The 13,955-nt window shown below is 43.6% G+C and overlaps 1 protein-coding gene across 1 annotated transcript in view; it reads right to left on the bottom strand.

The window, feature by feature from the left end:
• THSD4 (thrombospondin type 1 domain containing 4) overlaps positions 1–11,955 on the bottom strand; it is a 559,732-nt gene extending 547,777 nt beyond the window's left edge. The window contains exon 1 of the mRNA XM_068554826.1: positions 11,852–11,955. Within this exon, the coding sequence (XP_068410927.1) occupies positions 11,852–11,880 (29 nt within the window). The 5' untranslated portion in view covers positions 11,881–11,955. The remainder of the gene's footprint in view (positions 1–11,851) is intronic.
• Between the last annotated feature and the right edge of the window lie 2,000 nt (positions 11,956–13,955).

Below are 13,955 nucleotides of genomic sequence, written 5' to 3'. Positions count from 1 at the left end.
CATTCCTCTGCCCGTCCTTCGCCTTTCAGTGTCACATATGTTCTCCATGGGTGGGGTTAGCTGTGTTAAGCCCCACTGTCACCAGCCCTGATTAGGGCTTGTCATCAAATAAAGAGAAGGTGTAGAAATAGGAGCCAGCTGGCCCCGAGACAGCAGGGTGTGCTGGGAGAGCGTGAAGCTTTGGATTCAAACACATCGAGGCCAGAATCCCAACTCCGCCATTCCCATCTGGGTGATCCCGGGTGAGCCAATGTCTCTGGGCCTCAATGTTGCCATCTTCTGTAAGGATCACTGAAGATAACAGAGATGAACACGCCCGGCACAGCTAGTTAGTCAGAGGAGAAACAAGTACTGCCAATTAATTAAATGCCTGAAGCTTCCTGATGTCGCATCATCAACAGCATTGTTTGAAGCATCCCAGGAAAAAGGCCACTGGTTCTACTTAGTTGTCTTTTGAATCCTTTTTTTAAGGGTTTAACCCTGAGGGCCGTTAGGTAACCCAGTGCTTCTCAATCTTTTTGAGGCCTCTAACGTAATTGAGAGATGTGAAACATGCCCTTGTCCAAGGAAAACTCAAAGTGTAGAAGCGGGCATGAGGAAAACCTGTCTGAATCTGGGGGGTAAGGCCTGTGGAGCTGGAAAAGCTCCCACCATCTCTGAGAACCCTAAATTCCACCCTAACCTTCACTGTGCCTGAAAATGAGACCGGTCCTAGCAGACCACACGGAATGGATGTGGCCGGACTGGTTAGGGACCGTGTGGTGGGACAAGAAGCAGGGGGGAAGGGATATGTACCAAGGTGTTACATGCATCCTTTTTGTTGCTGTCTTAGAGTCGCACTGAGGCCCCAAAGCTAAGAACCAACGGGACGACATACACGCACATTCCAAAGAGAAGGGCTGCGCCGTGTACTCAGGACCAGAAACGGAGGTGCCTCCCTCTGCCCCCCGCATCCTGTCCCGCAGCCCCTCACCCTAAACCTTCAGGCTGAGCAAGGAGTGGGGTGTGGGCTGGAGAATGGGAGAAGTTTGCTAGGGACGTAGGAATGCTGAGCACAGCCCCTCCACCCCCCTTAGGGGAGGAAAAGTTGGAGCTCTTCCCAGCCAAACAAGGAGGGCTACCATTCGAGAGCTTGATCTGGACCCCCCTGGGTTTGGGGTATAAGGAGCAGTGCTTGATTTTCCCCTGAAACGTATTTAAAGGCCAAAACCTGGCTGGAGTGTGTAGGAGGGCAGAGTGGTGAGAGAGGGCTGGAGTGGGAGCAGCCTACGTACCTGGAGCTTACGGGGGCAAGAAAAGCTGGGGTTCTCCCAGGGAAAGCAGGACGTAGGTTCTCTGGCAAGGACCTCATCAAAGCAGATCGCTCACCAAAAGACAGGTGATGTGTGGTGTGTACCCACGGGGCCCGGGAGCTGGGGGAGGCGGGATAAAGAGGCAGCCGGTACTTGCACAGCCTGAACCAGGGGATGTGCAGCAGGAGATCCCAGTGAGGGGGAGGTCCTCCAAAGGACCAACCAAAGGGCCCTGAGAGGAGAATCCACAACATAGACATCAGCCAAGCCAGGACAGCAACACCAGATGACAGCGGGCACTGATGCTATTGAGATCCCCTTTGCCCAGCTATCTGTCCCCTCCCCTGCTCTGTCCTGGAGGAACTAATGAGGACCAGAGGGAGGGGGCCACAGGGGGGAACTAGGAGTGTGAAGAAACCAGCCAAGGCCTCTCTTCCCACCACAGGGGCCTGAGGCCAGACCAGGCCCAGGATGGGGGAAAGAAAGAAGCTTTAAATTGGATGAGAGACTGAAGATTTTATATCTGACTAGACTTTCTTTTAATGTAGCATATCTGTACACGAAATCCTTCCAAGTAAGGAATCTATTCAGAAAAATATAAAATTAGTGGTGAAAAGAATCAAAGAGTTGATTTATAACTTGCTGAGGCTCCAGGCCAGTGCTGTCCAAGAGAACTTTCTACAACAATGGAAATGTTCTCTCTCTGTACTGTCCAATGCACAGGCATACGGATCTGTGCTGCTCAGCACACGGGGGGCTAAGGGTACACGCCTGGATGGTGAAGTTACTGATGCCTTAGATTCATCCAAAAAGTACTCAAGGAAAACAAAAACTAAAGCTACTGAAGGAAAACTAAAACTTCTAGAAGGATGGGCATTCAACCATTAAAGCTACCCCCCCTCCCTCACATACACACATCTTTTGGGGCCTTTTGATACTTGAAAGAGAGACTGCTCATTAAGCCTGCAATGGACCAGAAAACTGCCTAAGCCTGTCTTCCAGGCACGGGGCAGGGGTATCTAAAGGAGTGGGTGTGAACACAGTGATGGGAAAAGAAGAGTTATTTTTCTAGTTGTATCCTTACCGGATCCAGGTGGTCCTAGAAACCAACCTAGGACATGTGCATCACAATTCGGGAGTTTATGCTCCTTGGTTACATGACCTTGGGCAAAGCACCTCTGCACCTCAGTTTCTTCATCTGTAACATGGGAATAATAGAACCCGCCCTGCCTACCTCAAATGAGTTCATGTGCAAGAAAGCACATTATGAAGCCATGCCTACAAATCTGAATCGTTTGTAACACATTCTGGCACTGTTTACTCATTTAAAAAGAAAACCAGATTGGTGTGGTTTTGTTAAGAAAACAAACAGCAGCTCCAGAAATGCGTTACACCTCAGCCCCTCAAAGTTCTTGGCACACACCTAAGCCACATATTTGTAATGCAATCAGGAGCCGTTTTGCATAATCACTCATCCCAGGCTGCACTTCCATAACAGTCTGGGGACTTGGAGTTGGGAGAGGGAGTGAAAGATGGGAGAAGGGAAAATTCTAGGTTTCCTGTTGTCTTGGAGGGACTGCATTCCAGGGTTGCCTGGTCAACTCTACCCCCAGATATGGTTACAGGTCCTTCCCTCCCCACGTTCAGGTGTCTGCCCAAAGGTGTCTCTTGTCCATAAGGCTTCCTTGACCCTACAAAAAACAGGACTCCCTCTCCCAGCCCAGCTTATTTCTCTTTCTCCATAGCACTTTCCATTTCACATAGTATGTCTTTATTCACTTAAATTTCTTCCTCTGCCCACTAGGATATAAGGTCCATGAGATCAGGGAATCTGTTTTGTTACTACTTTATCTCCCAGCACCCAGGAAAGTGTCTGCTATATAGGAAGAGCTTAATTCATTGAATTAATGAATGAGGCCTCATCATCTTATGACCTGTGAAAGTTCAAGATAAGTGGAAATAGTGTGGATTAGTGGATTTCAAAATGTCCAAAGTAACTTTGGGAGCTTTGCAAAGCTCTTTTATGAGGGATTTATAAAAATCAGTGTGCTTTTGAGTCTCTACGTGACTTTCCAAAAATTCATTCTCATAGGATTTACACAAGGTCTGGCAGCAGAATGTCTGTTGGTGCTTTTGTTGCAAAAGTGCTATGCAAGTTATGTTTAGATGTTCAGATGCTTCTTTTCCTCATCAAGCTGGGCCCCAGTGAGGCTAAAATGCATAGGGATACCCAATAAAATTCTTGCTGGAATAAAACCTTAGTTAGTAAATGGGCTCTGCTCTGAATGGAATAGAATAAATTCCCCCAGAGGGGAAATTATTCTTTGGGCTGCAATCACAGCAGCCAGAGCAATATATAACCCCAGGGGCCAGATGAAACTTGGCCAAGGGCTGTAAGTTTCCCACCCCTACTCTGTAGACTCCGTTTTAGGACACCTCACCCTGCTCACACATACCTATCTAATTGCTAGTCCACAGCTGTGCCCACACCTCTTTAAAACACTGACAATCTGGCCCAAAGCCTTGTTCCTCCTGACCCAATTCGAAATTAATGTTTGGGGAATGGGAGAGCATGTGTGTGTCTGTGTGTGTGCGACTCGTGTGTTATTCCACTTTGATAGTTTGCTTTGGCAAACTGCTCCCAGCTTGCAAACGTTTTGACAGGTTGAAGGCTACCAGGGCCTTTGGCAAACAAATCACACTCTCCCCTCCAAGCGGTGGCGGAAGCCACATTTCTAGCAAGACTTTCCGATTCACCTTGCAGGGGAAGCAGCCCAACATTTCACACCAATCAGAACAACAACAACAAAAAAAGTTATGCCGTTTACCCAGCCCTGTTCTAGATTTTAAACACTCCAACATTTCATTTCCTGTAGAAAATAATGCCCACTGAAATTTGGTACGAGATTGACATCACGGAACTGGGATTCTGCCCTTGTGTATTCGCCTGGGCCAACCCCTTCCCACCCCCCTCCCCCAATCATCCTTGACTCCAGTGAGGGTGGATCATGTCACAGCCTCTGTGTACCTCGGATTATCTCAATGAACTCAATGCCACTTGAGCATATCAAGTCACAAAACAAGCAAAAGAGCAAAAAAAAACCCAAAAAACTTACTGTTTTCCTTTTCAGTTAATACAACCCAAGAGATATTTTGGGAGCAACATGATCACGAATAAGATTATACCGACCTTCACAAAAAAGAGCCAAAATCTTAGCATCGAAGTGAAATCTCCACCTGCACTCTGCAGATCAAAAATTTTTGCTAAGCGTGCATTTTACTGTGTTCAACTCAACCCTCTGCCTTCCTCTGACAGCAGTTAAAGAGTAAAGGCAGCAAGAGAAGGAGATGGGTTACAAATGACATTAGCCAGAAGACTACGTGGTTACCACTGACCTCAACGCTTACAAGTATAATTTCATTTAATCGTCAAAACCATCCTATCAGACACTTTGATTACACCCATTTTTCAGGCGAGGAGTCTGAGGCACAGAAAGGCTAAGAGTCACTTATTGAAGGGCACACACACCTAATGAGTGGCAAAGCCTGATTTCAATGCCAGAAGTCAGATTCTTGGCCTGGACCCTGTGCTCTGGGGCCTCCCAGGACACAACACACCTTGAAACCAAGCATTTGCCATTTTATTACATCACTTTTCTTCCTCAGTCTGTATAAGGCTGTGGCTTCACACGTCTGTTTTACTTTCTGTCATTGCTTGCAAAAAGTAATCAGACAATAAGCGGATACAGTAAAACTTCATGTATCCACTCTCACTAGACAACAGTCTAAATTTTAAAATAATTGAAGCTTACCATTGAAATCCCAAACTTAAAAAAAAATACATTCTGTTTCCTTGCCCTGCTTTCTCATACAGAATATGCTGTGCTTAAGCAATCTTGTTTAGATGGCTCAGAGTCACCAGAGTGAGTATTAATCAGTTTGTGCAGCATAAGGTGGCGGCCTTGGAGCAGAGCAGCCTGAGAGCACCGTGGAAGCCTGGGGCTTTCTGAATCCAGCTGGCCCTTGGCCGGCTCCTCCCTACTGTCAGGCAGGCTTCGCTTACCTTCCTACAGATAAGCCTGCGCCTCTTAACTCGGCTTCCTTCGGGTCCGCCTTGGCCTCGGAAACCGTTAGACAACCAGGCTGCAGCCAAACCAAGATCAAACAGGCTCAGGGAAAAGGCCTGCCTGGCTTGCGTGGAGTAAATGTTTCCATTTTAGAGCATGGACTTAGGGACACCTATTCTAATTGCCTATTGGTTTTTATTGCTTATTTCCAGGTTCTCAACTCTCACAGCCATTTGTGTTTTCTGGACTGGGGTCTCTGGAAAAGTGAGGTGTTCTGTCACAGCACAGCTTTTTAAGACACAAGATCCTTTGGTAAATTCCCCTGCTTCATGGTAGGCTTCTTGAGGAAACGGTTCTGATTCATCTTTGCAGCAAGCAGGACGACCAGCGCCGTCTTGGTCCAAACTCAGGGCTAATCAATAGCAAGTGAATAAAAGAATGGAAGGAGAGAATGAAGTGAGGGGAGAAAGAAAAATGAGAGAGAGGAAATGCCAGTCACCAAGAAATACAAAGTGCTGCTGTGACCGACACTTTCATCAGTAAAGTGTTTTCTTAGTACATCCCAGAATTCTCTGTTGGAAAAACAGAACTTGGGGAAGGAAAAAGACAATCCTAAAAGGTGGGTTTCTACAAGTTGGAGACGTTGATTCTGATCCCGGGGTGGGAGGGGTGTCAATGTTAACCTGAGTCATATAAATTCACTTGAGTATACAAGGAACAGGTAGCTGGCAGCTCAATGATCACACCTTGACTCCACTGAACCCTTTTTGGTACAGAAGGTTCTAGCAAATCCCACAGTCAAGTTCTGAGTGATGAGGATGAGTGCCAGGTGCAGCACTGTGCCAGGCATAAAGAAAAATCAATACTGTCCGAACGCCTGCCATCATTTCACAGGGGTGGGTTTGCCAGGGCAGTCCTCCAGAAAGCTATTTTATTTCCTGCTAGCCTCTGTGCCTACCATTCAGATGGCTCCTACCGGGCTTCCCACAAAAGACTCCAGCAGGTTCTTCCTTGCTGCACTTGTACTCTTCTGCATCCACCAGATGAGTTGTGTTTATATGGAGTTTAACCATGGTCCCAAAATTGACCATGCCAGGGCTTTGTAATTACATAAAATATTCAAATAGTACACAGGCCCATGAAGCAGAATGCAGAAAGAAAGAGTAGTTGGTAGTTGTTTCTACACAAACGAAGCTGAATGCTTTGGAAAGACTCAATAAAGGCAAGTTGCCAAAAAAAACCCCCAAAAAACTGGCAAATTAGGTGTGGATGAGACAACTGTAAATGATTAGGGGCAAAAATAATAAAAATCCAGAATCATTCTATACTCAGATTGCTTTGCAAATGTCTTTAGAGTCCCATTCCACTTTAAAGAAACCCAGATGGAAACCTCAGATAATGCTTACGGGTGTGGTTTGTGCAAGAAAGACAATCAGGGGTTCACGCTCAAAGAAAAGTCCTTGGCCCCCATATCAAAAACTTGGGGAGTGAATGTACATGTGTTTTAAGTTAAAAATAAACTGTTAAAGGTGTGTGTCTGTATCATTTGTATGATCTTCTGCTTTAACCTATTTTTATAGTTAACTGAAGATCCTAATCAGGAAAGAAGAATCTTCTCCTTTTTTTCTCTCACATGAAAGATAATTATTAACTTATTCATTCAATATTCAACAAATATTTATTAACCATCAACTGGATAGTGGTTTAGATGCGGGCTACACCAACTCAGCCCTGCCTTATTGACACCCTGAAGTTCAATACTTAGGATCCCAGCCTGGCCTCTTCTCTTCCCCCTCCTCCTCCTGCCCCTCCCACTCCCACTCCTGCCCCTCCTCTTTCCTGTTTTCTTCCTGCCCATATTTCTCCTCCTCCTTCACCCCATTTCTTGATCACTGGCATAAGGACCCTAATTGATCCCATGACCCTTCCCAATTATCACATATTTCTCTACTCCGAGGGGAGTCTCAGTTTGCATTCCTCAGCTATCACTACTTTGGGCATTCTCTTTCTCACACTTACCAGTAAACTTTCTCAACCCCCTTCCTTCTTGTTGTTTGTATTCAGGATCTTTTTCAGTTCCCCAAGAACAGCCGCCTTTCTCTTTCTCATTTCCTCAATCCCTTCTGGTTGTATTTCTCAGCGAAGTAGCTGACAGGCATTACAGTAATATTACTGTGTGTATCGAGGAAAAGAAAAGCCTTACTTTTCAGAAGACTAAAACCAGACACTTGACCTAAGGCCATCAACCTGTAAAATGATCCAGAACTTTCCTTTGTAAGAGCAATAAAAATCACCATCTAACCCCGTAATCCCTCTAATTACATCCGCATTTCTTCAAAAACTACTATTCAAAATAAGGATCCCCGAATCAACTTTAACCACTTGTTTGGCATTTTCAATAATTTTGTTTTCCTCTGGGTTTTCATTTCAAAGATAAATTGTATCAACTATACAAAAGCACTCCATGAGGTAAAGAAAGAGCCCCTGATCAAGCAGACTGGCTCTAAAGAGACTTTGTTGGCTGGCCATGGTAGGTGGCCATCTTCACTTGTTACACTGCTTCTAGGGAGAAAACTGAGTTTCCTTCCACTCAAGCACTGAAAAAACACACAAAGATGTAACTGTCCATACAAAAAAAAGGTGAATAATTTGGAGCAAGTCTTTAAGAAATATATACACTTCTGTATTACTTAGTGCCTTTTCCTCTCTAACTTGTAACAGGTGACAAACCTTAATCTAGCCTTGACCAATCCTTTGGTCCAAACGGATTTCACTTGCCCTGAATTTTGCATGGCGTCCAAGTCTTGTCCAAGGTTCAATGGCAACTCGCTAACCAGCTCCATCTAGAGTTAAAATCTTAGCGTCTCTTCGGCTACTGGGTTTAACCGTGGTTCTTTTGCTTACTACAGATTCTGAGCAGGGCAGAGACACTCTTGCTATGTTAATACTCAGGGCTTCTCCATCTCTTTCAATGACGGGGAGGCTGGCTTTCTGTTTCCCTGTGGCTTGGCAAGAACTGGGGAGGGATTTTTAAAGAAAATCTCTGCATATCAGAATTGTGAATCCCCTTAAATGCTTTTTCCTCTCAGGGATTTTCTTGGCAGCTAACTCCTAATTTTTCTCTAGTGTTTTCTCTATAGGTAGAGAAATCCTCCAGCTTTTCCTATTGATCTTTATGTATTTGGTTGCCTTGATAAGTATTTAAAAGCCCTTAATATTTGTGTTTCTCTGTGTGCTTCTCATCTACCAATTTTATCAAAGACCTCTCACTCTTTTTTTTTTTTTTCTCCAGTTGTGTCTTTTTTTTTTTTTAATCAGTCATCAATTTTATACACATCACTTTATACATGTCAATCCCAATCGCCCAATTCAGCACACCACCATCCCCACCCCACCGCAGTTTTCCCCCCTTGGTGTCCATACATTTGTTCTCTACATCTGTGTCTCAACTTCTGCCCTGCAACCGGTTCATCTGTACCATTTTTCTAGGTTCCACATACATGCGTTAATATACGATATTTGTTTTTCTCTTTCTGACTTACTTCACTCTGTATGACAGTCTCTAGATCCATCCACGTCTCAACAAATGACTCAATTTCGTTCCTTTTTATGGCTGAGTAATATTCCATTGTATATATGTACCACCTCTTCTTTATCCATTCGTCTGTTGATGGGCATTTAGGTTGCTTCCATGACCTGGCTATTGTAAATAGTGCTGCAGTGAACATTCGGGTGCATGTGTCTTTTTGAATTACGGTTGTCTCTGGGTATATGCCCAGTAGTGGGATTGCTGGGTCATATGGTAATTCTATTTTTAGTTTTTTAAGGAACCTCCATACTGTTCTCCATAGTGGCTGTATTAATTTACATTCCCACCAACAGTGCAAGAGGGTTCCCTTTTCTCCACACCCTCTCCAGCATTTGTTGTTTGTAGATTTTCTGATGATGCCCATTCTAACTGGTGTGAGGTGATACCTCATTGTAGTTTTGAGTTGCCTTTCTCTAATAATTAGTGATGTTGAGCATCTTTTCATGTGCTTCATGTGGCCGAAAGACCTCTCACTCTTAAAGTAACCATAGCTCTTTCCCCCAGAACATTTTGAAAGCATTTAAACAAAAGACACTCTAGTTTTTGTTTGTTTGTTTTTTTCAGGTTAAAATATATTTACGTGGCCCTAGGAACAGAATGCAAAATGGTTTATGAGTACCTGGCTTATGAAGAAGGAGACTTGATGGAAATCTTCAGCTGAGCTCTCCCAAAGACTCTCCCGTCCTCATAACTCACATTTTCTTTCCCCAGTCCTTACAGCAGGACTGTTGGAGAAACGTCCTGCTGAGTAGCTCTGTTCGAACAATCCCTTCAGCAGGACCATAATCCTGGAGGCCTGTCAAGACTTCCAGAGTTCTGCCCGCAGGGTAGCAAGGCCACATCTAGCTTTCAACAACTCCCACCCTGCTAATTTCTAATCTGTGGGCAATTTCTCTGAAATAATGCACAGCTTGGAGGTGAGCCCGCCAAGCCTCCCTTGAAGGGAGATGGCCTCCGTATCACAGATCATTACAGAGATTAACTGCAGGGGCATCAATTAAAATTCCAAACATTAAGAAAAAAAAAAACTTTGCAAAAGGGACTTCTCTCAAATGAAGCCCTTCTCGTACAGCCTGGGTGGCCACAATTTTGAGGGTCTTCAGTACTCGTAGGGGCCTTTCTGATGGCAGCTAGATTTACACTTGCGTACCACATGGGGAAACTTAGGTTTTATCTGCTGCTCTTTTCAATCCAGTTCAATATATGACTGTGACCTCCACTTCTGTGTCTCCCACTGGGTCCTGGTGTTCAAATATGCTGTGGTCCTAAAGTGACCCAGTGGTCCAACTGCATTTCTCATTCCCCTGTGGTTTTACAGCAGTATGTTGGAGCTTCCACAAACTGGATACATATTTTATGTCTTGAAATATCTTTTAAACTATGTTTTAAACTATGGCTAAAAAAATGCACCCATGCTAATTTAGACTAGATACCAAAGACTAACCCTGAAGAGACTTGGGCTGCTCTGTTCATGGCTGGATTCTGCAGAAGCCTCTGGATGGAGCTTTTCCTGCCTTCTCTCACTCTTTTTTGACACACTTGTTTATGTCATTGATGAAGAAGCTTATAGCTCTGTATGGGTCTTTGGACTGCAGGCCTGCACATGTCAATTCATGTAAAATTATACAGGCAGTTACAGCCTAAGCTCACACACACGTACTACACTCAGCGAAATGCCAGGCATGGGCCTAAGAGCATCTGCCTGGCAAATGCTCTAGCCCTGGTTGGGCCATCACATGTGGCACCGTCATAATAACATATTACAAACCGTTTTACTTTTCAGTGTAAGTTCTGGGCATCTGGGACTAACATAAAGGGGGGAAAAAAAACTACAGGATATCCTTAGTGACTCAACTGTGAAATAAAAAGTGCTTCCTTTCCCTTTCTAGATTCTGAATCAATTTCTTTAAAGAGTATCCTGAGATTGCAAAATGAGCTGCATTGAAGAACTGTTACCAATTGCCATTACTTACCTGTATGGATCAAGATTTTCTTAATACTAGGCAGCTAAAACCAGTCGCAAAATAAACTAGATGCTGAGACTGATGTACAAGCCATCATCCATAAATCTGATGTCAAATTTTGATATTTATCCAGACAGACTCATTAATCTCATAATGTGTAAATATTACAAACTCAAACATCTAAAATAAATTTCTCTTAATAAAATACTGTCGCTGGCTATTTGTATGTTGAGATTTTTACATAGGATTTTGATTGAAGAATTTTTAAGGGGGTCTATCATCTTAAGGAAAGTTTGAAAACAGCCTCGATTCTAGAGCACCGAGCCCTTTCCCTGACTCTGCACTGAGGGAAATGAGCAACTGGAGTTAAGCATTGATTTGCTGGTTTGCATATAGAGACGATACTACTTGTTCTACTTACTTTGCATGGTTGATATCTGTATCAAATAAAACATACAGGTGTAAGTCATAGATGTTTTGAACAGAAGGGACCAGAGAGGTCACCTTCTAAATACACTGGATCAATTAAGTCACAGTCTGTGGGGATACAGCCAGAGGACAATATTTTCTAAAGTTTTTCAGGTGATTCTATTGTGCAACCATGATAAATACCCACCAATCCAGTGACATCTTTATGTAAAAAAAAAAAAAAAAAAAAAAAAAATCTGAGTCCTAGATGTTTCCCAGCAAATAGCAGAGCACAGCATCGAAACTAAGTCACTTGAATCTCAGTCCAAATACCTCTCACCACAGCACACAGTTCCCCAGGCCCCAGCAGCCTTTGTGAATAACAAACTTACTACACATATGTACACAGCATATCAAAAATATCTGTGAGATGCAGGCCCTCAAGGCTAGTTATTATAAGAAATATACAGTAAAATTCAAATATCAAATTTCTTATTTCCCTGTTCTTTTTTTAAAAGGTCCTCCACTTACCTGAGAGACTCCAGGAAACAGGGAACCATGATGCTGGGTATCCCAGGAAAAGCAAGGGTTCCTCAGAGATGCTGCCAATTTTCTGCAGATGGGGGTGGCACTCAACTCCTACAGAAGAATAACAATGCTATTTTTAGCATCGTTTGCTTAGGAAGATTCTAGAGCCTAAGATTCTGCAGCTTAAGTTGGCCAATTAAACCAGAAGTAAGCAAATGGAAGACATTAGGACAAAAATACCATTGCCCAGTTATGCCCAATTATGGTTACCAGATTGCCCAAATGAAAGCAGATTATGTATGAACATGAGGTAACAAATTTACAGGACACTCAGCACAGTGACTGACCCATAGAAGATGTTTAATAAACTCCCATCAGTATGACTACCTCAGATTCTAAGCTAAGAGCAGAGCTGGCATTAGGCAAATGCGCGTTGGAAAACTTGCCCCATCCATTAAAGGCTACTTGACCACAGGAAAGTCATTTCACCTCTGTGTCTTGGTTTCTCCAACTGTACAGTAGGGGTAAAAATACAGCCTAACCATAAAAAGAAATGATGTCTGGATACATGCTACAAGACAGACGAACCATGAAAACATTACACAAGTGAAAGAAGCCAGATGCAAAAGGCCACTTATTATATGATTCCATTTACAGGAAATGTCCAGAATAGGCAAATCTATAGAGACAAAAAATACATTAGTGGTTACCAAGGTCTGGAGGGTGGGGAGGGGCTAATTCGAGGGTCTGAGGTTTCCTCCTGGGGTGACAAAAATGTTCTAAAATTAGATTGTGATGATGATTGCACAAACCCTGTGAATACACTAAAGAAAGTTTAATTGTACACATTAAATTGGCGAAGTGTATGGTATGTGAATCACATCTCAATAAAACTGTTCAAAAAATATGGCCTAAAGAACTGTGGCAGATTATGAAGATTAAATGAATGGACACATGTCATACACTTAGCCCAGTGCCTGGAACAGAGGACGCTCAATTAAACGTAGCTCTGCGGAATTCCCTGGTGGTCCGTGGTTAGAACTAGGAGCTTTCACTGCGGTGGCCCGGGTTCAATCCCTGGCTTGAACCCCAGAGTTTTCCAAAATCACTGGTTTCCAAATTCTTCTCAGGACTGCAAATTTCCTTCTCACTAGAAACGGGAGATGGTGGATAAATTACAAGGACTTACGAAAAGACAGTCAGGAGAATCAGAAAATTCCATTTGCAGGGGGAAATAAGATTTGTAAAGTTACCACCAGCCCTTTCTGGGGGTTATTAAGAAAATCAAGCCTCTTGAATGTAATCACCCCTAATTAGCCATCAGCAACTCATGAAATTACTCATGGTATTGAAGACCCTTAAGTTCTTGGGTCTCAGCCAAAAGTTACACTGAGATCCACCAGGAAGAAGGCCAACAAGTGCAAATTGGAACAGTTAAAACTCCTCTGAATCCGAGGCACGGTCTTCTTGCTCTTGGCTGGGAAGCGGATATGCACAAAGACGGGATTTAACTTGGGAGTCAGATGAGATCTTTGCCAAGCTCCTGATAATGATCAACTAATCAGCAATTATTTACTCATGTGGGGTGCTCAGGTCCTCTCCAAGGTGCTATGGAATTCAAGAGATGAGGCAATGCAGAGTCTTGCTTTACAACCTAGCTTACATGGATAAGATTTAGGGACATGGAATTGTGTGGGAAAAGGTTGGTGTTATCCAGAACAACACAGGGTAAATAGTGTTACACAGAGACCCTGAGCATAAATCAAGCGAGTTCAAGAGAAGGAGAATCACTAGAGAGGGCTGGTCAGGTATCAGCAAGGAAGATGAGACTGAACATCAGCCCTTAGCCTATGTGGGTTACAAAAGAACAATCCAAAGAGTGCAAGAGTGTACACATTGTAAACTGAAAGACCTGGATCTAAGACCAATACCTCCATTTATTAAGCAGGTGACCTTAGGCAATTAACCCTTTTGGCTTTCAATTTCCTCATCTGTAAAATGGGGATACTGTCTATAACTACCTCATAGGGTTGTTGTGCATATCAGATATTTATTGAGACTCCAGGACCTAGGTGCTAGATACACACACACACACACACACACACAC

This window comes from Eschrichtius robustus, chromosome 1 (assembly GCF_028021215.1).
Source record: "Eschrichtius robustus isolate mEscRob2 chromosome 1, mEscRob2.pri, whole genome shotgun sequence".
NCBI classification, from domain to species: Eukaryota; Metazoa; Chordata; class Mammalia; order Artiodactyla; family Eschrichtiidae; genus Eschrichtius; species Eschrichtius robustus.
Note: the sequence above shows the minus strand (reverse complement) of the source record. Positions and strands in the feature narration are given on the sequence as shown.